The 26,964-nt window shown below is 41.8% G+C and overlaps 1 protein-coding gene across 1 annotated transcript in view; it reads left to right on the top strand.

Annotated features, from left to right (window-relative positions):
- Window positions 1-26,964, top strand: part of Spata17 (spermatogenesis associated 17) — a 160,985-nt gene that overhangs the window by 74,605 nt on the left and 59,416 nt on the right. Inside the window, exons 7-8 of the mRNA XM_021158392.3 lie at window positions 20,158-20,364; window positions 25,125-25,273. Coding sequence (XP_021014051.1) covers window positions 20,158-20,364; window positions 25,125-25,273 — 356 coding nt within the window. The remainder of the gene's footprint in view (window positions 1-20,157; window positions 20,365-25,124; window positions 25,274-26,964) is intronic.

Below are 26,964 nucleotides of genomic sequence, written 5' to 3'. Positions count from 1 at the left end.
TAATAGGAGTTACATGAGTAAATAACTAATATTGCAATGGGTGAATTAACACACCCCTCAGGGCTTTATTAATTAAAAAGTTCAAGTCATAGTAAAGTGCCTCTTTTATATGTTTATTTCAATCAGAAAGCCGAACACGGCAACTTATTTGCATAAATAATCAATCACCATTTACTAGTAGTAATAAGGTTAATTTGTTGCTGCAGACATAACAGGATTAGTCAATTATATTTCCTAGAAAATACTATTTGTTATGCCCCGCCACCTGAAAAGCAGAATTGTGTTCAACGTCCTTACTAAATGAACACATCAAAAAATTCCTTGTCCCTGGAAAATTTTTTTGAAAGGAAAGCTAATTTTAGTTGATTTGAATAAAGTAAAATGCAAGCAATGCCTCCATTTGTAAATTTATCTTTCTGCGAAGATTGATTATTTAATAAAGTTATTTATTTTGATTCAGTAACCAGTCAAACCAAATCTAACACATACAGGGCATATTTCCTTTGAAGAAAATCTCATTTACAGATTTGTTTTAGTCCAAAGAAACCGACTTTCATTCCTTTGCCCTTGTTCTCAGTAATAAATTATGCTGTCTGCTCCACCTACTGGTGGCTGTACGCAAAGGCCTATTATTGAATTCACTAAAGGAAAGCATTGCTTCCTGAGGCTCAGCCCAGTCCCAAGGTGCTTGTGACACTCCAGATTCAAATGGCAGAGGCCAGTGCTCTGGAGATGAGCATCCTGTATAGAACTGTCCTTAGTAGTAATTGACCGACAGTGACTTACCTCATTTCCTGTTAATTTGATCGTAGGAAAGAGCATAGAAACACAATATGGAGCAATCAATATAGCTGTATATTTTATTTTCTGTCATTTGCTAGTTAACACATATGCAAATGGAAATTAAAAGTACTATAGAAATAGTTTTCATGTCATCATTTGCGTAATATTTTTATGTTTTCCTTATCCTAGTAATTTTCACATGGGTACAAAACTAATTCTTACCAGTTTTGTGATTTTTAAAAATGCCCTTTGCTGTGATCATTATCAACAAACTATAATTTGATATACTTAAATATTTAAAAAATAAAATGTGTATAGTAATCTTCTTTTCAAAACCATATCAAATTGAATTTATATAAGGAAGGAATACATTTTAATTAAAACTTAAACTTGACCTAGTTACAATAAACTGATAGGCTGTTAAATGGGAATCATGCTTAGAAGACAAAGATTATAAGATTAAAATTCTTTATTAGAAATATTTAATTTTTCTGAATTGTGTACTCTCTTCTACCCTAAGACAGCAAGCTGAGGGGTTGTCTGCTTATGGACATTAAGGACTTAGTATGTGACATGTGGCTTGCACTTCCATCTTGAAGTAGAGCCATGGAAAATGGCAGTCCCTCTGTGTACATGTGCCACTGGGTGCATCTGGATCAGGTGTCTCGTGAATTTGGAAATACTGTGTTTGGACAGGCTTTGCTGTGGACAAGGTTCTTAGGCTGGAACACCCAGCCATCACGGGGAAGCTCAGGAGCAATGGTGTTGACACACGGCCATCAGTGGCTGCAGCACATTCTATGCCCATTGACCTTAGCAGCCACTTGATTCACTCAGGGACAGTCTGGCTCCTTGTGGTTACTTGACTGTACCCTTTCTTGGCTGCATGCATTTTCTCATGTGCCCTTGACTTTCTCCATCAGGCAGTTCTCCACTGCCTTCCACCTCAGCATTCCGTGTGTCAAGACGGCTTTTGCATGCCCATCTCCCTCATTCAAAGCAATGACAGTGTTCTCTAGAATTACTGTTAGTTAAGTCAAGCTCATTATACCAATGAGTTTACTACAGTCAGAGAAATCTTTCAAAAACACTAATATTTCATTTCCACTTGACATTTGTCACGTTCGAAAGGTTCCATGTTCTCCATTTGATAGAATCCTTTGTACCCACAGATTAGCACAGCTCTCAGACCTAAACAGAGAGATTTCTTTACATGGTTGATGACAGTGCAGGAACACACCAATGATGAGCATGTAGAGATTGAGTGTCTGCAGAGTGCTCAGCTTAAATGGGAGCCCTGCATCACACTCCCTTCCCACAAGGCTCAGGGGACACAGAAAGCCCGAGGTCAGGGAGGGCTGCAGTGAGCGGTGTCTTCTGCACATGAAGGACAGCTGCGCTCCCCACAGCAGCTGTGCTCGCCTGCATCAGACCTGCTTAAGGCAAGCCAGTCAACATTCTAATATAGAGGGGAGAGACACTCACAGACACCCCACTCCTAGCCGAGGCGCTTTGCGTAACAGATGGCTTCTGGGGAGGGACAGCCATAATTAAGGGTATGGCCTCTAGTTGGTCTGCCATGCTTCAGTTGGTAGCCCCACAATCATGAGTGTGCACAGATTGATCCTGATGGTTATGCAAAGAAATTTTTAAAAACAAGAGGACAAAAGAAGAGAAAGATGGGAACAGGGTTGGGGTGGATCTAAAAGGATTTATGGAGAACTTGAAGGTATATATGATCAAGATATTTTATATGCAATTATGAAATTTTCAAAAATCTAAAACAAATATGTTTAAAACAACCCTTCCTTTTCAGCATGAACATTGACAACCCTCCGCTATTGCTTCCGCCCTGCTTTTCAGTCTTTTCTTCCTTTGCTCTTCAGTGTGGTCATCCCACCACAGCCTGACATCACCAAAAGGATTTTCTAACATATGGATGAAGCTGATTACTTCTTACAGCTAGTTATAGTCTGGACGTTCAGAGTCCTGCTCTCATGCCAAAGGGCAGTTCCAACATCTTCGCACCACACTGACCTTTCCCTTTCCCTTCCTTTAAAGATGTTCCCGCCTTCCTATTAAACTGCGTTGTCAATGAAATATATTAACTGTTCAGCTGTCCTTATTAGTGTAGACTGGTGAACACTGAGAGATTGTTAACAGTTCATAAAAGGAAAAGGGGAGAAATATCTGCCCAGGAGCCAAAGAAGCCCAGAGTATGACGCAGTGGGAGACTTAGGGCGGATAGGAAGCAGTCTTGGTGTGTTAACGCACTCAAGGAGTCCATGTACTATCTGGACAATAGAGTAGGTATTTATAGCTCTAAAGTGAAAGGAGTCAGACACAGGAGAAACCTGCCAGTCATTTTGGAGGGCTCACCACTACTTAATTTCCACTATTAGTCCCATTACACCCTGTACCTCCTATGTTTGCTTTCTTACTCATATATTCCCTGCTTCCGATTCTAAATTCTTTTGTGCTCTGTCATTTTGTTATGGCAAATTTCTACAGGAGTTTAAGAGGGCGTGGCAGTAAGATAATTGATAAAGTTAGTTTGGGGTAGTAGCAGTTGGAGGGTTATGGGGGACAGGATCTCACTGTATACACAGCCTAGGCTGTTCTGTAATTCAGTATGTGCCCCAGCTTGATCTTGAAACCACAGAAATTCTTCTGTCTTAGCCCCCCTAAGGGCTGGAATTACCGAAATGAGCCCTCATGCTAGGAATGGGAGATAGTGCTTCACATTTCGTGTGAAGAAGTGCATACTGAACTTAGGTAACAAACGGCGCGGTGTGGGATTGGTAAAGCTAGCTTTCCAGACCCTTCTTCCAAAGTTACAAATTTAAGGATGAGTGCTTGTTCATGGTTGTATGTAGCTTATATAAACTCAGTAGGACTCGGTAACTGGAAGCTGAGTTGATGGCCCACATAGGACTCACCAAGTGACACCTACGCGCAAGGCACTCTGTCTCCACTTCTTCTGCGTATCCTGAGTTCCTCCTTGTGAGTTAAGTGCTCTGGCACCCAACTTCGTACAGCAGGTGTTCAGTGCTTACAGAAATGAGCTCAGTCAGCCCATGGACACTCATGGAAAAAACTAGAGCCTTTGTGTGAAAGGATAACACAGCCGTGGAAAGCTATGGAAATCCCATGTGCACAACTCAAGCCAAATTATCATATTTATCTGTCGCCACAGTTCTGTGAAGCAGCAGTGATCTCTGCAGCAACCAAAATGTTATCCAGGTGACTTTCCCCCTTTGGGTGGTTGGCAGATTTATTCTTTCAAGAAGATTCTGCAGCAGATGATGGACTGACCTCCGATCTCTGGAGGTTCAAGATGAAAGCCCACTAGTCTGGCCATTCTCTCTGCATTCCATTGAGCAGTCCCTGCCAGAATGCCACCCTATGTGTCATCCCTTCCCTTCTGAAAGACCGAAGACTGAACTAACAGGAGAATTAATTCAGCATTAACTCTTGGATTTACATCCTCCCTCTTCAGTGTTTTATATAATTCTTATTATATTGTAGTACATAGAAAAGGATAATTATTTACCCTCCCTTGTCATAGAAAATTTAAGTGGGGGGAAGGGTGTTGCCAAACTAGTCCCTCCTCTGATCTCTTATCTTTGTCTTGAATACAATATGCACCTAAGAAATTCAGGCAAAAATGTAGACAAAAGGGAAAGGACAATCAGAAGCCACCAGAGAGAGACATCAATGTAGGAAACTATAGTTTTTTCATCACTCAATACTAAAAATATTCTAAAATGGATTCTTTAGGAAGACATCATAAAACTTTACTTTTGATGATTAAAAATTAATTCCTGCTGTGGATCTAAATCTTATTTGATTTTGAAAGCCATTTTTAAAATATTTATTGTATTACTTTTTAAATTATGTGTCTGTAGAAAGGTGTTATGTAAAGTACATGCGAGTGATGGGACCCTTGGTGGTCAAAGACTTGAGGTCCTCCAAAGCTTCAGTGTTAGGAAATAGAACTCTATGTGCAACCAAATGAATAGATTTTTGCTTGGGATGTAGCTCAATGGAACAGCTCTGCTTCCCGGGTTCATTTTCCAATAATGAAAAGAAGAAAAGAAGAGGAAGAGAAAGGAGAAAAAAGAAGACAAGGGGAATGGAGAAGAAATGAAGTAGAAGAAAGAGAAAGGAGGAAGAAATTATGATGTGGGATTTCAAATTCATATAAAATATTAAAAGTCTAACAGTGTTTCGCTACTCTCAGTCTTCAATATAACTATTTTGATTAACTGCTTGACCCAGATCTGTAATACTTGTTCTTTATGTTTTAACAATAATTTTGTTGCATTTTCTGAAGTGACAAGAGAATTATTCATTTTCTTCTCTAGCAAAATTAATCTAAGTTTTTATTCCTTTCGAAAGGTTGCCTGATGTATCTATCACACCTCGAACTTTCCCCTTCCTTTCCTTCTTCCTTTCTTTCCTTTGTCCCCCCTCCCCCATCTCTCTATTTCCTCCCTCCCTCTCCCCCCTTTTTTTGAGACAGGGTCTCAGGGTCTCATTATGCAACCCTGGCTGATGTAGAACTCACTATGTGAATCAAGCTGAACGTGAAGTTTCAGAGCTCTGCCTCTGCCTCTGGAGCGCTGGGAGGAAAGGCGTGAGCCACCAACACTCACTCACTCATTTTTAAGGGGGAGATGGGGAGAGGTCTCAGTTTTACATAGGAAATGCCAAGAATCCAATCTGTTCTTGCATATCTTACATATCTTTCACTGCTGGAGACTGAACCCAGGATTTCTTCATACTTCATATGTGCTCTCTCTCGCCCTACAGTGTCCCCAGCTTCTGTAGGTCTTACATCACATCATTGAAATGACTCCATTAATTATCTGAATTTTTATTTATGTAACTACACTAACATCAATAGCCCTGCCAACTGCTCCGTGAGCATTCAGCTGTTGAGTTTCCTCTGTATCATTTTCCGTTCCTTGTTTTATACTTTAGTATACTACTTACCTTCATTGCCGGAGGCAGACCTTCCTCCTTACAGTGCAGGCGAACCCCAGAAAGGGGACGTAAACCCTTTTTGCTCTTTTATGAGTCAGGGTGTCCTTGTGTGGCTCTGGCTGGCCTTAAACTTGCATTGATCATCATGCCTCTATCTCCTAGTACTGATAGTCTGTGTAGGCACTAACATGTTTTAGCTATGTCCTAACTCTGACTTATAGAATACTTTTAGATTCAAAACAAGAAATGTAGTTTAGATTGTAATCCTAGTCACTCAGTGCTTCTTTGAATTAAAAACATAAAAATTAAATAAAATTCCTTGAAGTGTGTAGTGGCTTTAAAAGTGATGTCTGTGTTTGCCCAAATACAGCTTTGTGATTTTTTTCATTTCTATTTTCTATTCTTTTTCTTTTTACATCCTAACTGCAGTTTCCCTTACGTGCTCTCCTCCCCCCATTTTCTACTCCCCCCTCACTTCTATTCAAAATATTAAGGCTAGGCAAAGCAACCTAGTATGAGAAATAGGGTTCCAAAAGCCAGAAAAATCAGAGATAGCCCCTGCTCCCTCTGTTAGGAGTCCCACAAGAAGACCAAGCTGCATAGCTGTAACATATGTGCAGAGGACATAGGGCAGTTCTATACAGGCTCCCTGGTTGTTGGTTCAGTCTCTGTGACCCCTGCCAGCCCAGGTTTGGTTGATTCTGTGGATTTTCTTCTGTGAGTTTTTAAAAAAGTAAATCTTGTCTATAAAGAGCATACAGAGGGGCAGCTTACATCATTAGAGATTCTAGACTGCCCAATTCAAGCAAGGTCAAATACCAGGCAGAGTGAATGTGATATTTACCTTCTGGTCTAGCTGTCTTCAGAACCATTGTCTTCTGATGGATTGCATGGGGCAGAAAAAGGACCCACCACAAGGGTACACTCCTGCGCGACGGAGAACATGCTCTTGGCAGGATTTCCTGTCTGCCCAAAAGCAGATCCTAGAGCACACTCAACACTGTTGCCTTCTCCTTCATGGTGGGAGTTGTCAGTCCCTTCAGCCATGAGGAGCTGGGGTAGGGAAAACAAGCCTGATGTGGGTTTTGTTTGTTTGTTTGTTTGTTTGTTTTTCTTTTTTATTAGATATTTTATTTATATTTCAAATGTTACCCCCTTTCCTATTCTGAAAATCCCCTATCCTTTTCCCCCTCCCCCTGCTCCCCAAACCACCCACTCCCATTCCTAGTCCTGGCCTGGCATTCCCCTATACTGGGGCACAGAACCTTCACAGGACCAAGGGCCTCTCCTCCCATTGATGACTGACTAGACCATCCTCAGCTACATATGCAGCTAGAGCCATGAGTCCCTCCGTGTGTTTTCTTTGATTGGTGGTCTAGTCCCAGGGAGCTCTGGGATTACTGGTTAGTTCATATTGCTGTTCCTCCTAGGGGGCTGCAAACCCGTTCAGCTCCTTGGGTACTTTCTCTAGCTCCTTCACTGGGGACCCTGTGCTCCATCTAATGGATGACTGTGAGCATCCACTTCTGTATTTGTCAGGCACTGGCAGAGCCTATCAGGAGACAACTATATCAGGCTCCTCTCAGCAAGCTCTTGTTGGCATCTGCAATAGTGTCTGGGTTTGGTGGTTGTTTATGGGATGGATCCCCAGGTGGGGCAGTCTCTGGATGGTCTTTCCTTCAGTCTCTGCTCCGAACTTTGTCTCTGTAGCTCCTTCCATGGGTATTTTGTTCCCCCTTCTAAGAAGGATTGAAGTGTTCACACTTTGGTCTTCCTTCTTCTTGAGTTTCGTGTGTTTTGCAAATTGTATCTTGGGTATTCTGAGCTTCTGGGCTAATATCCACTTATCAGTGAGTGCATCTCATGTGTGTTCTTTTGTGATTGGGTCAACTCACTTAGGAAGATATCCTCCAGATCCATCCATTTCTCTAAGAATTTCATGAATATATATATATATACATATATATATACATATATATACATATTCTTTTTTTTTAATAGCTTTCTGTATCCATTCCTCTGTTGAGGGACATCTGGGTTCTTTCCTGCTTCTGGCTATTATAAATAGGGCTTCTATGAACATAGTGGAGCATGTGTCCTTATTACAAGTTGGAGCATCTTCTGGGTATATGCCCAGGAGTGGTATTGCTGGATCTTCCAGTAGAAGTATGTCCTATTTTCTGAGGAACCACCAAACTGATTTCCAGAATGGTTGTACCAGCTTGCAATCCCACCAGCAATGGAGAAGTGTTCCTCTTTCTCCACATCCTCGCCAGCATCTGCTGTCCCCTGAGGTTTTGATCTTAGCTATTCTGACTGGTGAGAGGTGGAATCTCAGGGTTGTTTTGATTTGCATTTCCCTTATGATTAAGGATGTTGAACTTTTTTTAGGTGCTTTTCAGCCATTCGGGATTCCTCTGTTAAGAATTCTTTGTTTAGTTCTGTACCCCATTTTTAAATAGGGTTATTTGGTTTTCTGAAGTCCAACTTCTTGAGTATATATATATATATATATATATATATATATATATATATATATAAACACACACACATACACACACACATATATATATACATATATATATATATGTATATATATATATATATGTATATATATATATATGTATATATATATATACCACCTATTGGATTTAGGATGGGTAAAGATCTCTTCCCAATCTTGTTGACAGTGTCCTTTGCCTTATAGAAGCTTTGCAATTTTATGAGGTCCCATTTCTCAATTTCTGATCTTACAGCATAAGCCATTGCTATTCTGTTCAGGAATTTTCCCCCTGTGCCCATATCTTCCAGGCTTTTCCCCACTTTCTCCTCTATAAGTTTCAGTGTCTTTGGTTTTATGTGGAGTTCTTTGATCCACTTAGACTTAGAGATAAGTATGGATCAATTCTCATTCTTCTACATGATAACCACCAGTTCAGCCAGCACCATTTGTTGAAAATGCTGTCTTCTTCCCACTGGATGATTTTAGTTCCTTTATCAAAGATCAAATGACCATAGGTGGGTGGGTTCATTTTTGGGCCTTCAGTTCTATTCCATTGATCTACCTGTCTGTCACTGTACCAGTACCATGTCGTTTTGATCACAATTGCTCTGTAGTACAGCTTGAGGTCAGGTATGGTGATTCTACCAGAGGTTCTTTTATCATTTAGAAGAGTTTTTGCTAGCCTAGGTTTTTTGTTATTTCAGATGAATTTGCAAATTGCCCTTTCTAACTTGGAGAAGAATTGAGTTGGAATTTTGATGGGGATTGCATTGAATCTGTAGATTGCTTTCGGCAAGAAAACCATTTTTACTATATTAATCCTGCCAATCCATGAGCATGGGAGATCTTTCCATCTTCTGAGATCTTCTTCAATTTCTTTCTTCAGAGACTTGAAGTTCTTATCATACAGATCTTTCACTTCCTTAGTTAGAGTCACACTATGTGACTATTTTGAAGGGTGTTATTTTCCTAATTTCTTTCTCAGCCTGTTTATCCTTTGTGTAGAGAAAGGCCACTGATTTGTTTGAGTTAATTTTATATCCACCTACTTCACTGAAGTTGTTTATCATGTTTAGGAGTTCTCTGGTGGAATTTTTGGGGTCACTATCATATCATCTGCAAATAGTAACATTTTGACTTTTTCCTTTCCAATTTCTATTCCTTTGATCTCCTTTTGTTGTCTAATTGCTCTGGCTAGGACTCTAAGAACTATATTGAATAGGTAAGGAGAGAGTGGACAGCCTTGTCTAGTCCTTGATTTTAGTGGGATTGCTTCAAGTTTCTCTCCATTTAGTTTGATGATGGCTACTGATTTGCTCTATATTGCTTTTATTATGTTTAGGTATGGGCCTTGAATTCCTGATCTTTCCAAGACTTTTATCATGAACTGGTGTTGGATTTTGTTAAATGCTTTCTCAGTATCTAATGAGATGATCATGTGGTTTTTGTCTTTGAGTTTGTTTATATAATGGATTGTTGTATGCCGGCCTGAGGCTACTTGAACCGGGTACACCTGGGAGGCAGGCTGGGGCTGAATGAGACTTAGAGGCGAGAGATTAATGGAGACCAAGACATGATTCTGTTCAAGGCCCACCAGTTTACTAAGAGAGTCTACTTATAAAAGGAAAAGGCCCATCCCCAGCCAGTCCATTATTGGTGTCTGGAGCCAGCCTGTAGGGTGCCGAATAGGATGTTCCTCAGGAATGTCTCAGGGGCTTCTCAGCAGGTAGCAGTGTCTTGGGGAAAGCAGTGGCAGGTAACAGAACAAAAGAGCCATCTAGGTAGAAGGCTCCAACCCTAGGTAATCTCCTTCTCAGTGGCAGCAAGGTCAAAGTCTGGATCAGCCTGCTTCAGGGCTGAGGGAGGCTACAATGGGTTACATTGATTTCAGTATGGTTTCAGTGTATTGAACCATCCTTGCATCCCTGGGATGAAGCCTATGTGATCATGATGGAGGGTCGTTTTGATGTGTTCTTGGATTATGTTTACAAGGATTTTATTGAGTATTTTTGCAACAATATTCATAAGGGAAATTGGTCTGGAGTTCTCTTTCTTTGTTGGGTCTTTGTGTGGTTTAGGTATCAGCATAATTGTGGCTTCATAGAATGAATTAGGTGGAGTACTTTCTGTTTCTATTTTGTGGAATAATTTGAGGAGTATTGGAATTAGTTCTTTTTTGAACACCTGATTTGAACTCTGCACTAAACCCATCTGGTCCTGGGCTTTTTTTGGCTGGGAGACTATTAATGACTGTTTCTATTTCTTTAGGGGATATGGGACTGTTTCGATCGTTAAACTGACCCTGATTTAACTTTACTACCTGGTATCTGTCTAGAAAATAAGCCTGATGTGTTAAGTCCTCTTGACCAGAAGGCAAGCATACGTTTCTGTCCCATAGGGACGGGTTTTAGGGCTATTTTTTACCTTCTCAGAAAGAGCCCATTAGAGAGAAGTAACTGTGTAATTACCATCTGATTTTGTTACCTCTGCTGCCTAGACAGCAGCTGTAATTTGGAAACAAACAAAGTCCATTCACTACTGCGTGTGATTGAGATGGAATGAGCAGAACAGGTGTCTCTGACACCTTACTCCCAGATTAGGTACCAATGGTTCTTTAAGTTAGTAATATTCATATTACTAATAAAGGTGCTTTTTAATGATCCAAGTGACAAAAATGGACTATTTGTTGCTATATTCAACACCATCTGCAATGCCAAGACATTAGATGGCAGAGGGAGTCAGGATCTTTGCCAGGGACCCGTGGTGGACTAATCAGGGTAGAAACTGGGCACCTGAGGGAAAGAAAGGCCTCAGAACCTAACCATAGACACCCTTCCCTGCTTGAGTTCAGAACCAGTCAGAGAAAGATGGAACACATCTGCATCAGAAAGACTTTGATTTTGTGTGATTCTATCACTTCTTCTTTCTGCTTTCCCCACTAAGACAAAGAGACCAGTCCCATCGCTGTACACAGAAAGGGAAAGAGGGAGGGGATGTTTGCTTCCCATTGTCAGACTTGCTTCCAAGAGGAAGGAGGCAGAGGCTAACCTAGGCTACAGCACCATCTGTACCCCAGACTGAAAACTTGTCTTCACTGCTGCAGCAAAGGAGAGTAAGGATCATGGGGGAACTCCTCTCACTAGAATACAGTGTTGACAGGAGACTTAGGTTAGAGGGGGATGTTCAGACTAACTAGAATGTATCCCTGTTCCCAAAATAGCCACATGGGGGAGGAAGCTTGAGAAGATAGGGGATGAAAACAGCTAAACACAACACTTATGGATGTTTACAACAGGTGAGAGGTGGGTGAGTGGCAGGAGGGTGAACTTTTCAATATGTGGGGAGAGACTAGCTTCCATGGGATGAAGTGGTAAAGACAGGACCATTCACGGGCACTGTTGTATGGAGAATCAGAAGCCTAAATCATTACCGTTGGAGCATCCCAGCATCCTCACTGTTCCCTGGCAGTGCTGCACTGGCGCTGGGGAACCACGTCAGCAGACCCACGGCTCTTTATTCGAAGATGCTCAGTTCTCCTTCACACTTGTGGAAGGAGGTGACAGGTGGATTCAGGTCAGTGATTGTTTCCCCCTCAATACTTAAATATTTTGTTCTAGTTTCTTTCTCTTCTTTCTTCGTTCTCTCCTTCTCTTCCTCCCTCTGTCTCATCCATCAATCCCGTCCTCCGTCCTCCCTCCTCCTCTTCCTTTCTGCTTTCCTTCCTTCATGCTGAGCATCATGGTTCTTTTCAGCCATGGTTCAGCACGGATTCTTGAACCATGCTTGCTACCGTAACTGAATATGGGGACCAGAAAAGGGCAACAGTAAAAGTTTCTTGGACATGCAATGACCAAAATTAATCCAAAATCTAACACACAGGAGCTCAGGCTATTTCCAGTAGTGCTCAGCTATTCTGCACTGTGAGATTTTATTCTGAGCACACAGCATCTAGGCCTGGTAGTGGTGCACCCTCACACTGTGCAATGACAGTGGATAAGCCTGAGGGAAATTGGCAGCCATTATACTTCAGATGTTTCTCTGGTCCTTTCCCACATTCTCGCTCATCATTCACAGTACAGACATGCCACACCTCCACCAAGACCAAGTGCCCATACCTCTTGGACATTCTGCTCCAGTTTTGCTTTTTTGTTTTGTTTTGAAATTTATCTTGACATATCAGAGATTCTTTCCTCAGCCAGGCTCAGTCTCCTAAGAAGCCTCACAGAGACTTTCTTCATTGCTGCTTGAGCATTGCTTCCTGGGTCAAACTCATCTCTCCACTTACACTGGTCTTGTGCCCTACCATAGCATTCAGTCTTTTGGAATTCCTGGTGTGGAACTGGATGAATATGGAATGGAATTCTCACATTTATGACATATTTGGGCTTAGGTTTTACGAGTAATTTGACCCCTTCGATGTCTCTCTGTCTCTGTCTCTCTGTCTCTGTCTCTGTCTCTCTCTCTCTCTCTCTCTGTGTGTGTATGTGTGATGTATTCATGCGAATGTGCTGTATGTTGAAGTCAGAGGACAGCCTTGGTTGTCTGTCCTTACCTACCACTTTATCTGAAATAGAGTTTCTTTGTTGTTGGCCAGGTTAATTTGCCTGCACACTTCCTAGGATACTCCTTACTCACCTCCCATCTGTCTGTGATTTCCCTTTGGACTGTAGTTATTGCCATCATTTTCGTGGTCACTCTGGGCTTTCTCCTAAGTTTATCTTTTAAAGGAGATATGAAAAATCAGGAAATTGAAAAATCATGGCCAAATTCAACTCAAATTCTCAACACTTTGGTAATATCCTTGTGCCACAGTGGCCAGCCTGATGTAACCGGACTGTGCCCCATGTCTTCCCCTTCCTTGCTCCTTCCGTCATTTTCTTGGCCTCCGTGCCTTTCTTCCATTTTTATTACAAAAATTCTATGTAACCTTAGAACAAATTGTGAGGTTTTTGCCTCAGAGATTGAGTTCCATAGCATGTTCTGTGTCTTTGATAACAGGCACTAGGAGATACCCACCATCAGCAGTTATGCCACAGCCAGTCATGCCAAGTCTTGAGTTTTAACCTCTTTCTTTTAAGAATAGCCTCATGGGATGAAAGCCATCTCTTTGCATATCTTAGATTGAGCAGATTGGTAGGTGTTCTATAGTCATTGATTTCAATTAGCATTAGGGAATATTGTATTTAAGTTACTGTCTTCTAATCCACATTTCAGAGGAAATGCTTTAATATATAATATTGATGAGAACAGCAAATTCACGTCTGAAAATGCAAGATTTTTTTTTTTTACTTAATAAAGACAGCTATTTAAAATATTTCTCTCTGATCATATAATAGTAAAATAATAGTAAATCTTTGTTTCTTCTCCTTTTAGAAATACTTAAAACAAAAATCCCTCCACAATAAAACAGGCAACCACAGTATCTATGGGGCATCTTTTGCACCTCTCCCTTTCCCTGGCCAAAGCTCTGAGGCCTAGTGGTCTCCTCCAGACAAGCAGAGCCCCAGGGAGTACTGGGGTCTCTTCCAGGCAAGAAGAATCGTGGAGCAGGGAAAGAGCTGGAATCTTCTTCTAGTGAATCAGGGCTGAATGCAGTTGTACTGCACTCCTGAGTTCCTCTGGAAGAACAGCCAGCAAGTGAGCCACAGGCAGACATTAGTGGAAAATGGCCCCTGTGTGCTGCTGTGCAGGCCTGAGCTCTCAGAAGGTGGCATGCTCATGTCTCAGGTCTGCTTTAACAGGCCTTTGCTGTACTTTGAATGACACCTTTAAGAATTCTGCTTTCCTCTTTCCTTGCTGTTCCTCCTCTTCCCTTCCCTTCCCTTCCCTTCCCTTCCCTCCCCTCCCCTCCCCTCCCCTCCCCTCCCCTCCCCTCCCCTCCCCCCCCTCCCCTCCCCTCCCCTCCCCTCCCCTCCCCTCCCCTCCCCTCCCCTCCCCTCCCCTCCCCTCCCCTCCCCTCCCCTCCCCTCCCCTCTCCTCTCTTCTCCTTTTCTTTTCTTTCCTTTCCTGTTCAGTTCAGTTCTGTTCTGGTGGCAGGGGTAAGGACAGAATCTAGCACATGACATGTGATAGGCAAGGACTACAGCTCAGAGACAAAGTGACAAGGAGTCACAAACGGAGGCTTGTGGGAAGTATATCGGGTTCCTAAGGTTTAAGCTAATGTGCTTTTAAATAATACATTTTCTTAACCACAGTAAAACAAACAGCACGTGTGCGTAGATAGTAATGGTTAGCTTTTGTGTATATTTTTTAATTGCTTTATGTCAATATGTTCATATCACAGATACTTAGTGATGAGTTCAGCCTGAGGTGCAGGAGGAATCCAGTTGCTGAGAAATGACCATGCTTCCTCTAAGTCCTCAGCTGGGGCAATCCCGTGTGCAGTAGCCTCCTGCACCCTGGGCTGCAGCAGTGGCAGACAACGTTCTCCTAAGAGCAGGGCAATTCCTTGCTGAGTGGGTTTTTGTGAATCCCATAGCACACGTAGGCTGACGCTGTGATGGAGTGTCTTGCCATTGTTGTCCAGCAGCCCCTTCCATAGCAAGTTGTCCTCTCAGTTCTCAGGCTCACCTTTACTTGCCCAGCCGTCAGGACTCTGCTACTATGTTTTGTTCTGTTTATGTTTTCTTTCAAACTGCATCTGCTTCAAGTTTAGTAGAGACGTGGATTTTAGGTAGGCCTCCTTTGAGAAATGTGTACTATTCAATGGTGTTCACAGATTTTAAATCAAGACGCCTGAGAATGGTTTTAGATTTTGTCTCTTTTTGTGCCAGTCTGTGACTTCTATTTGCTAAGTGACTTGACTGTAGTTTCCAAAAACAGAAAAAGGTGAAGTATCTGGGCCAGCCTGTTCACCTCTGTTCTCTCCCAGATCCGAGCTAGCCTGTTCACCTCTGATCTCTCATGTCTGGGCAAATGTCAGTTTCTTACATGGTGAAACCTGACATTGAAAGATGAATGACTGTGCAGTGGGAAGCTGAGGTGTTCGCGTCCAGATCCATAGTCTCCTCAGTTCACAGAAGTGGGCTGAGGAGGAAAGCTCAGTAAAGAAGGACAAGAGTAAGTTACGCTGTGCATCCCTCAGGCACACAGGAAACAAAGATCTGTAGAGGAGCTGCAGCCCACAGAGCCAGAGAACAGCAGGTGCTCAGGGAAGCAGGCGCTTCCTCTGCTTTTGGGTCAGTTGCACCTTTAGACACTTTCCCATCTAGTACTTAAGCATAAGAATAAAAACGGAGGAGAAAAAAGCCTGCTGATAGATTGTTAGAAATATGGAATAGTTCAAAATATTAATGTAAGGCTAAGGGTGACTGGGTAACAAATGGTACATTTGCTCATTGCTCAACCTGACATAATTAATATTCTAGGTCATGCTTAAGTTCCCATGATGGACGGTCTGAAGGGGGGAATTCAGGGAAAAAAATATATCTATTATATAACTCATTGCCTTTTTTTTTCTTTTGTGACCAGTCAGAACCATAGCCTTTAAAAAAAAATCAGCTTTCACACCCCATTTGCGGTCTTCACCACTGGGCTACCAGTCAGCAGCCCAGCCTGCTGCAAGGAGGTCAGTAGGAAGCTATTAGCAGAGTCTCCCCCTGGGAGCTCTGGGTCTTATTGAGTTGAATGTTAGCATGACAGTACTGCAAATAGCTCAGGTGTAGGCTTTTTCTTTTTCTTTCTCCTTTTTCAAACAGTTAGCACAGATTTCCCCATAGTGTTGGTCACTCTAGGAAATTATTGCTGAAAATGAAGTCCCCAAAGCTAGCATGGCAGTGGCCTTTCCAGGCTGTGAAAAATGGGGAAAGGAGAAACTGTGCCTCAGAACCTGGGGGTGGGGTGGCTGGGGCTTTTGTGACTAACAGCAAAACATTCTTCTTAGCCAGGTAGATTGTGGAATGTGGCAGTCGGGACAAACGCACATTTATAAGTTTTTCTTAAAGAAACAATAACTAAATGGCTACTCTAGCAATAAGTAGGGTACTCGCTTGCTGTGAGGGATCAGGGGGCAAACTGCTTTTACTGAGGTAAGTTAGCTAATATATTAATTTCTAAAATTCTGACACCTTGAAGATTTTAAATGATACATTTGAAATTCAATTAAAATGTATTTTCTATCTATATTTGATTTAAATTGCAAAGAGAATACACATGAGGAGGTCTCTATATAGTTGCAAAGTATAATTTAAGAAGCTATCATGTCTCTCAGTCTATTTGCATCTCCCATCTTGCCTATATACACACGAGCGTGCAGATGCAGGAGGAGATCAGGATTCCTAATAGGCACAGGTAATACAGACGCCAGCAGTTATTCAGGCCAATGGAGATTTTAAATGGTAAATTACAGCCTTTAACTAAGTTGTATGAATCTCACAACTTCATCTACAAGGTGGTGGAAGTTTAGGCAATAAATTGACAGATTTCCAATTAGACTCTCACTCACTAATCGAAATGGTATTTCTTCTCTTGTAACTTTTGCAGAGAGCATATGATGTAGGTGTTTTTTGTCAAGAACATCCTTTTAATCTAACATTGGTTGTTCCTTCTCATCCTCAGTGCGCTTTTGACCTAGAAAAGCACCCTAAGAACCGTTGAAGACTTACCCCAGACTGAGTGGCCACTAAAGCCGTTACAGATGAACACACGTGTGTGTGCTCGGCTGCCCTTTGCCTTATTCGTGTGTCTATCTACTTTGTGTTTCTAGAATAGCAAAAGTGTGTTACCTTAGAACGTTTTAGTCATTCTAAAAATAGTCACTCATATTAAGGAATAGATATCAAAGAAGAACCAATTTGAAAATAGTTTTAGGCATAAAGTATGTCTGTGTTAACCATTTTATATACAATAACTTTTAGTCCTTAATGGAAAGTAGAAAAGGTTAAATTTAACTCAAGTTGGCCTTAGCATCGTCTTAGAAAGGAAATGAAAACAACATGTTAGACAAAAGGGGTCACGTGTACCAGTCCCTTTGGTCTCAAATCTGGGCTCATGTGCCTTCGTGGCTTTGGAAAGCTTGGTAAAGCAGCAGTGTGGGCTGTGCCCTTCTGAGTGGTGTGATGCTGCCTCAGTTGAGTGTTTAGATTCATGTATGGAGTGCCTGCTGTGTATCTTGTATCCTGAGGTTGCCAACATACCCAACATGAATCTGTTCTCCATTTGGTTGCTGTGGATAACTATGAAATTGAATGTTCTGTAATGCATAATGGCAGAAGAGAGTGGCACCTCCAAGTTAATATGGCAGAACTGGGGACAAGGCTGTGGTGGCTGTGACATAGGAATCACCTCTGGCTAAAGGCTTGGCTTGAAATAAATGTCAAGCTTTTCTTGGACAATTTTTCTTTTCCTTTTTTAAAAAAATATTTGTTTTATGTGCATTGAATTGATGTTTTGTCTGCATGTATGCCTGTGTGTGGGTGTCAGACCCCCAGGAGCAGGAGTTACAGACAACTGTCAGCTACCATGTAGGCACTGGGAATTGAACAGGGATTCTCTGGTAGAGAACCATCGAACCATCTCTCCAGTCTTTTTGGACAGTTTTTGCACTATACTTGCCCTAGCTAATATTACCAGGACCCTGAGATAATGTGCAATCAGGAATGTTTATGGGTTAATTACAGCATAAAAGAAAAATCTATTTCTTTTAGAAATAACAGAAATGTTTAATATGCTCTTTATATAGTTCAGTGTCTACAGAGCCATAAACCATTTCATCCTGGAAAATTTCACTTTCCCCACACATGTGAATCTGCATGAAGGATATTTATACATGTGCATGTATAGATATGCACATGTATTTTGATTATGAATCTCTGGAGATCAAATATCACCAAAAACAGTTATATCAAAGTAGGGTACTCTTCAGTCTGTGACTCCAGTAACATGAGGTTTATAGAACATGGACATCTGCTACACTTGGATTTCTCGGTTTCTCACCCACGCATCTGTGGAACCCATATAGCAAGGCAGATGCCGTGTGCTGAGGCTCCACTATTCTGATGCCATGTGCGACAGTCAGCTACAGAGTGTGGAGGGCAACATGACGCTGCAGAAGCAGGGCACCTGATGTGACATTACGTGCACAGACTTGGAGTGATAAACAGTATTCCATATGGGTATGAAATCAGAGTGGTTAGCCAAGTACAGGACCTAAAATAGATACCATTTGTTCACATGGGGAGGGAGACAGAAGCCAGCCAGGCCACGCTGCCCCTCCTTGTATGGGTTGGGTGCTACTCCAAGGAGCTGATCCTGTGCTGTGCATACAGGGTAACTGAAGACAGGTACTAGAGAGGGCTGAGGGTGGCTGGGGACATGTCCTTGCCCAGTGGGATCAGCTGCCCAAAGCTTATGCAGACCCAGGCTCAGCCCCCAACACACTACCAGGCTGCAGTACCACCTTGACTCTGGGCAATGATGGATTCCCAAGATAGAAATGGTTCACTTTCTAGATTGGACCTCCTCTACCATGGTCTATGATAGCATAAGAAGCCATGCTAGTATTTGTGATCCAGGCAGCTGCTCCAGGCCACGATAAAACCGGAGACCCATGTAGACTGTACCACTGACTGAAGCCGTAGTGATGGATTTTGACTTTGCTGCCTCAGGACTCCATGTTGACGTGAATAGCATGTCCTGCCACCTGAGGCCATGCTGATGTCTGTGTTCTACACAGCTGCTGAGGGGCATGTGGGGGTCCATGGCCCTGATTCAGCAGAGGGCCGGCCATATTGATGTTTGTGGTCTGTGTTACCACCCAAGGCCATGCGGATGTCCATTGTTCATGCTGTGGTCTGAAGCCTCATTGATGTTGTGGGCCTTGCTGCCTCGGGCCCATGCAGAAGTAAGTGGCCCATACAGATGCCTGGGGCTCACTGGTTTCCACGGCCCATGCTGATGTAAAGCCTGTGCAGCCACCTGAGGCCCTTGGAGGACCTTGGGTCCATTTTCCTACTGCAGGAGGCGGCCATCCTAGTGGTTTGTACTGTCGTCAGAAACCACGTGGAAACCTGTACTCCATGCTCCCGCTGACTGTAAGGAGCAAGGAAGCTACTTTAGCAGTGCTGCACAGTTGGGAAAGAGGGACATGAGAGGCTTCTGTGACGACCCCCACCACCACCTCCCAAAGCACCAGCCTGAACAGGAAGCCAGCAGGGAGAGCTCTTCAAGTGTGATAGGGATGGTGGAGCGCAGCTCTCCACAATGACGGCTTCTGGCCGAGGCCCGGGACAGAAAGGACCCCTTTCCTCTTAAGGGGCAAGGCACTGAGAGTCTGACTTGGCTACAGCGAGTATATAGATAACACAGATTGGACTTGTTTATTTTATTTTATTTCATTTCATTTTGTTGGGAGGTCACAAGGCTGCTGAGGGCAGACTTTGAAGGACTGGGAACTGAATGTGATGGGCTCTATGATGTCAATTTCCCAAAGCTTCAATAAAAACATTGTGTTGGAAAAAAAAATGCCAGTTGGGTATGTAATGATCAGCAATTCAAATAAGTACTTATTGCATACATAATTAATACCCTAAATTTGTTCAAACATTGCCCACTTGCCTTTTTGTAAATGAAGGAATGGCTTCAATTAGTTAAGTCTTAACTGTATGGCTTCCTCACACAGTTTAAAACACATATCTATCAGGAATACAATTGGGTGAATAAGGTCTCTATTATTTTTTCTCAAATAAAATTTCTGACTGAGTTTTCAAAAACAAATTTACTCTGCAGTCCTGAAAGTTGCTAAGATTTTTGGTCTAAACCGGATAAAAAGTTTTCTAAGTTCATCTCTGGTACCTGATTAAGCACCAAAGTTGTTGTTTAAAATACTTCTCCCTCAAATGGATAGAATTTAATTTCATATGTAAATTAAAAAATGTGTTCTTTAGATTTCAGGTGTATACAATTCACCTTTCCGAGAATATCCTGACCCATGGGAACTGCGGTTGCAGAAGGCAAAGCCTTTGGGTCACCAGAAGTACACTGCAGAAAAGGGCAAGACCTCCCGCAGCCCTAGTGACTGGCTGGCATGCACCAGCGCCCGCTCCTTCCCGCAGTCGGAGAGTCTGCCACCTATCAGCAGGAAGCGGTGCCAGGTACCAACCAGCCCTGTGTGAATCTGTCATTGGTTTTCTATCCTCACTGTCCTCAACTCCAACTGTGGTGACATTTGTTAACGTCACGCAAGACACCTGTGCACTGTCCATTTTTGTAGCACCAGGGTAGTTAATGCTGTTGGTTGAACACTACTGGCTGCCTCCATATACAAACTCTGTCTTGTCCACCTCAGCCTCTTCAAAGCTCTAGATATCTTTTCCAACATCCCATCATGTCCTGTTTCACTTATCACAGTGTCCCTAAGGTCAGTTACATTATGTCATATATATGTATGTGTATGTGTGTGTATATATATATATATATATATATATATATATATATACCCAACTGTTTACCCAATCATGACTCAAAAGATATGATCACTTTTATGTTAGCTACATTAAAAAGAACCTGATGAGCACGCTAGCAAGTTTTTGACTATACACTAAGAAGTGAAACAACATACAAGTGTCTTCTCCCACCCCGTGGGAGGCCTTTTTACTCTTGCCATGGTGTTATATGATTAACGATGCTTTGGTTTTGAGAGTAGTTTTTTTTCTCATAACTTTAATTAAGGAACATGCCATTGGACATGATACTGAGTATGGGTTTAGAACATGTATTGTTGCTGAGATGCTGGACTGTCTCTAAGAATTGTTATGGTACAAGGGCTATAATCTAGTATTGCTAGAGATGTGTTTATGTGCTATCCAGATGACTTGACATAACCTATCCTCAAATGATACACATAGTTTATTTGCCATTGTAAATGGGACTTGCATTTGAATCATTTAAAAAGTGCCAGTCTGAGAACTGGAGACTCCAGAGATTCACAGCACAGACATGGAAGCCTGATTATATCTGGAGAGTGATACTTGGGTAGAAAAAGTCCTTCCTGAGCTGCAGGGTAGATTTCAAAAGAGGAAATAATATTTGTCACAGTCCCCAGAAGAGACAACTTTGTGAACCCTTCAGTATTTCAACTGCAGAGGGCAGTTGTCACAGACGGTATCAACCTGCAGCTGGCCTGAGTCTGCCATTTAAACCTCGGTGTACTGGCTCTCTGTGCACATAAAGGCTTACACCAAACTACATTAGTTCTCTTAGCAGTACACTCAGGGTCCATGGACTGTTGCTTCCACTGAAGGCTTGAGTGATCTGGAAGGATAAGACAGCAAGGAGATCCTCTCGGTTGGTCCCTTCATCCACATGGCTAATTGTTTGCTGGGTCATTGTCCTTCCTTAGTGTCCACTCCACAAAGCTGCCATACTGTATGCCCGCTGGTTTCCCTCAATGGGAGCCATTCTAGAGAAAGAGGGAGTAAGCTCTCAAAACAGAAGCTAGAATTGATATCCCATGGTGTTTATCCTGCTCTATTTATTTAAGACAAGTTGGCCTGTTTCTGTCAAGGATACAAGACCACTCAACAATGAATACCAAGCAGGACATGTTGGGGCCGTCCTAGAAACTACCTTTGCCTGTCTGACCCTGCCCTGCATTCCATGGTCTTATTTCCCACACTGCTAATCTGTGGTGTGTTTCTTCTGTCCTTTGTAACTGTGTCCTTGATTGTTTTTACTTACGTATTTGCTTCTCTTAAAACCACTAACAAAAGAAATATGATTAACTGATATTTGTACGACACTTTAGGGAGATTATAAAACATCTCTACTGATATATTTTTCTCTTTTCTTGCTTTTCTGTCATCTAATTTCTAGTCATTTTCTTTTCCTTCTCTCCCATACCACACAGTCCCTCTTTTTCGGCACTAGCCCCCATTCTATTCTCTCTTACCTCCTTTCCTCTTCCGTCTTTCTGTAGTATTCTTGCTTTCTTCTTTTTCTGCTGGCCTTGTCTCCTTTCTTCTGCCCCTCTTCCTCTCTTTTTCCTTCACGGCAGGACTGTTTTGCCGACACTGCCAGAGCCACATCTCCTTTATTCAGTGATAAAAGGGTCTATACACCGAGGACACGTAAGGCTGCCACATGCCAGTGTTCAAACACAGAATTTGGAATTTAAAAGATGATTTCTTTCTTTTTTGGGGGAGTGGGGGGTTGAGACAGGGTTTCTCTGTGCAGCCCTGGCTGTCCTGGAACTCACTTTGTAGACCAGGCTGGCCTGGAACTCAGAAATCCGCCTGCCTCTGCCTCCCAAGTGCTGGGATTAAAGGCGTGTGCCACCACGCCCGGCAAAAGATGATTTCTTGACACCTTAACTGTACTTAGTTAAAAAAAAAAACTTCACTATTAAGCTTTAATAAACACATTTTTTAAATACAGGATAACTATTCAATGATACTTACTGTAGAACAGAAATATATTTGATTTCATAACCAAGACCTGGATGGAGACAAGGCAAAGTAAACACTGTGAAGTTATAGCCGAGACTAGAAGGACCAGTAGACTACTAGACCACTAGAAGGACCAGCAGGGTCAGGTTGAGACTTAGAGGGACGCACATTCCAAGGATGGTTGTTAGAAGTGATGACAATTTGAAGTTATTTCCGTGTGTAGTAACTTATGTCACTTGAGTGGGACAGGATATGCTTGAGATCTTAAAGGTGGCAAAATGTCAGGCTTACTAATGAAGGAGGTGTGTCATTAAACTCAAGGGCAGAAAGCTGATTGAGACTGAAGACAGGGAGACTGACATGGTGGCAAGGAGCTCTCAGATGAAGCACCCAGAAGGGGGCATAGTTTCATTCTTTATTACTTATACAAGGTTCCTCTGAATTCTGGTGAACTCCAGACAAATAGTAAGGGAGATTGAGATAGGTAGACTGTGTGTGTGTGTGTGTGTGTGTGTGTTTGCATCACAGCAGAGGTTTAAAGCTTCTGTTGAAGAAACCATTACACCACATGGAGACAGAACTCGTCATAATCTCAACTTCTAAACTTGTATTTCTTTGATGTTTCTATCATCCAAAAGCACTTTAAATTCTCTCTCTAAAACAAATAAGACTTCCTGCTGCTCTTGAGCTGTGTCCTGTTTTTATTGCCACAGTGAGTATTACACTATACATACTAAAGGGAACCCCAAGTTACAGTTCTTATTCTGCATTACACACAGTGAAAACAGGCCCACAGAGTGACTGGCACCTGTTATACACCAAATACCAATTATTTAACCCATTGAACTCCACAAAGAACAAAAGAGTCCAATTTAAGACTTTTGGTTTCCTCATAGCAGATTGGAATCATGATAGTATATCTTTAAAAAGCAAACTTCCAATACAAATCCATTAGCTACTTTCAAATATAGCAATCCTCCTGTCCAGCTGCGGAAAGTACTAGATGCTACTGATCTGCCATTTGTGTTATTTACGGTCCATGACTTTTATGGTAACTGGTTCCTATTATTGGTTTCTATTAATGTAAAACATAAGTGAACGTAAATGAGGCGTGAATCATTCCTTTTTATTAGCCCACAGTCTTCACTCGCTGCTCGCAGACGCTCCAGCTGCGTCTTCTTAGTAATAACCCATCTAAAAGAGACATTTTTAAAAATAAGGAATAAGATAAGAAATCTTTGTCCATTTTGTACTATTCCTCTCCAATGCAGTGGTTTAAGAAAAAAATCGAAGTGTGTTGTAAACGACACAGCAAATACCTTTGGCTGGTCTATGCTGATTGTGATGCTGGCTGGTGGCCCAGTGGACTCCGTCTGTGCTGGCCGTGCAGGGACTCACCACAGGCTCCTCTGTGGACTTTCTCCTCTCAGTTGTGGCCCTGAAAGACTGTGCTCTTCGTACCAGAGACCCTGAGCCTCAGAATTCAGATAAAATAAGGATGTGCAGTGTGGCATCCATGTTTAGGAAACCAACAAGTAAACACAAGAGTTGGCGCCCACATGTTGAAGTTAGACCCTGGTTCTTCCTCCCAGCCCCATGCTCCCAGAAATAAGACTCAGAGTCAAAATAGATTTACAAATACCTATAGCTAGGCTCATCTCTGACTAGATATAACTTAAAATATCCCGTCTATTCTAGCCTACATTCTGCCACGTGGCTGGTTACCTGTGCTCAGGCACCATGGCTCTGTCTCCTCACATCTTCCTAGTGAATCTCCCCAGGTCCTTTCCCAGAATGTTTTCTCTCCCTGATGTCCCACCTTCTACTTCCCACCTAAGCCGTAGGCCATAGGCTTTTTACTGGACAGGTGACACATCTGTGCACTACACAAGATGTTCTCTCTGCACTCATCTAAAGGCTTTTATTTAATGGATAAGAGGACTTTTAGAAAATTAATGCTCATAATCTTTTCATGATTTTGCTATCTTAAAAAAAAAGTACACACTCTAGTTGTGTTGGAGACAATGAGCCTGTAATGTTACAGCGAAAAGCAACCTGGGACTGTGGGTTTGCTAACCCATACATGAAAACCTTCCTGACATGCTGGGGAAGTCTGCCAAGGCTTAAAGTTTTAAGACAATCACTTTCATGAGAGAGAACAATTCTAGAAGATGAGTGATATTTTTTTGTTTGTTGTGTTTCTTTCAAGGCACGGTTTCTCTGTATAGTCTTGGCTGTCCTGGAACTTGCTCTGTAGACCAGGCTGACTTTGAACCCAGATATTTGCTGGGATTAAAGGTGTGTGTCCCCAATACCCTTTTTTATTTGCTTGTTTTAGTTCTGAGAAAAATGATGTTTTAAAAATAGTTAAATAAGCTAATATTATATTTTGTAGAAGTGCAACACTACAGTTGTCAATGTATATGAGACTCCTCCATAGTGAGACATTTGTCCTCCTGTCTTTTAAGGGACCCTTCCGAGATATCAATGAAGTCTTGGCACAGCGTTACAAGCCTTTGGAGCCTACCCTGAGGGTGGCAGAACCCATCAACCACCTTCATTTGGCCAGAGAGGCATTCAAGCAAGAGGAACGCATGCGCAATGTGCAAGACAAGATGTAAGTGCTTAGCTGAGCCATGTTTCAAATTTTCCAATATTTCCTGTTACTCAGTATTGTAGAGAATATTTTTCCTTGTGCGGAAAAGTAAAACTCATTCTCTGCTTATTTAGAGGCGATCATTTCACAGTACACAGTGTGGAGAGTGAACGCAATAATGATTTTAAGAATATGTGCACACCACTCCCAGGGCAAACACAAATCCACAGGCCATTCCCCTCAGAGAGGAATACCAGTGGCACTCTCAGAGGATAATGACAACTGTGCTTGTCTGAAGATAAAATATTTGTGTTCCATGAACACACATTTTGTTGTGATGCTTTCAAAATAACATACAATAAAACAAACATCTTTTGTGGACTAGTTATGCTTGAATGCAACAGTGCAAAATGTTTTTTTTTTTAAATCAGGTCCAATGAAAGAGGTTAGTCCATAACTGAGCAGAATGAAGACAGGCATGGAGGCTTCATTAATCCATCAGCAGAGTTAGTGTTAAACTGTTTAATGGCATTAGTGGCGTGGGTCCTAGCACATAATATCTTTCTCTTCCATGTTTCTCCCTCTTATGGTACTTTGTCCTCAACAGAGTCCCATGTAACTTATAGTGGACCATTATAAATCTACAACAGCCTTATTATTATTATTGTTATTATCCTAGACTCTCTGTAGTCATTATTGCAGTGTATCACACAGTATTTTAGTGTTTTGTGTACTAAATGACTATGGTAATAATACAGGTGATTTTAATTATAATGTAAAAATTTAGTATGATATAAATTACTAGTATAAACTCCTACATAATAGCATACTATACCATAGCATGCCATAGACAATAACTACTAACCACTGTATGGCACACGGCAGTGACTTACACAATAGCAACTACCAATGCATTAAAATGTGTTTACAAAGAAACAAGAATGGCATTTCTCCTGAACACTGGGTTTTCGATCATTTTGTCAGTCAAGCAAGATACACATGGCTTATTAGGGTAAAAAGTTTGCAACAAATCTTTAAAAGTGTTTACAAATTTGGATAAAGATAAAATGATCACATATCCTATGGAATTGTCTAGGTTTATTTTAGAGCCACCATTTGTCATGAAAAAAAAAAAAAAAAAAGCAAAAAAAGCCAAACCCAACCCTACAGCATGTTTAGCAGATTCTTTCAGTATCTGATCAAGTTAACCCAATGTATCAAAAGTAAGAAAAAAATACCTTGGCCAATTAGTTTTAAAGCAAATACATAGATTTACCTCAGAAATTACATATGATGGTGCTGGTCAAACTGAAGCAAAAATATTTAGCTTAGTCATAAATATGTAAGGAGGTATGTCCTAAAATTTGTTTGCTTTTATTTTGAGGTAGAGCCTCCTTGCTGTATAGCCCAGGCTAACCCTAACCTTGGCTCATCCATCTTTGTCCTCGTCTGTGCCAGTTTCAGGTGTACCACTATGCCCAGTTCAGAATTACTTCTCTATTTTCAACAATGCAAAGCATGTGAAAGGGAAGGGTAATTACCAAAATAATTGATGCTGTGGGCTATCCTGTTGATGCACACATAGAAGTCAGCGCTTTTCAAAGCACCTTGATGCCTTCTTTTAGAATTTTCTTGATTGACCTTGAAAGATAAAACATCAATGTTATCCCCAAAGGAAGGTACTTGGAGATGCTGCCCAGAGCACCTGTAAG

This window comes from Mus caroli, unplaced genomic scaffold (assembly GCF_978045245.1).
Source record: "Mus caroli unplaced genomic scaffold, Mus_caroli_1 scaffold_1, whole genome shotgun sequence".
NCBI classification, from domain to species: domain Eukaryota; kingdom Metazoa; phylum Chordata; class Mammalia; order Rodentia; family Muridae; genus Mus; species Mus caroli.
The sequence above is the reverse complement of the archived record's forward strand: the minus strand, read 5'-3'. Positions and strand labels throughout refer to the sequence as shown.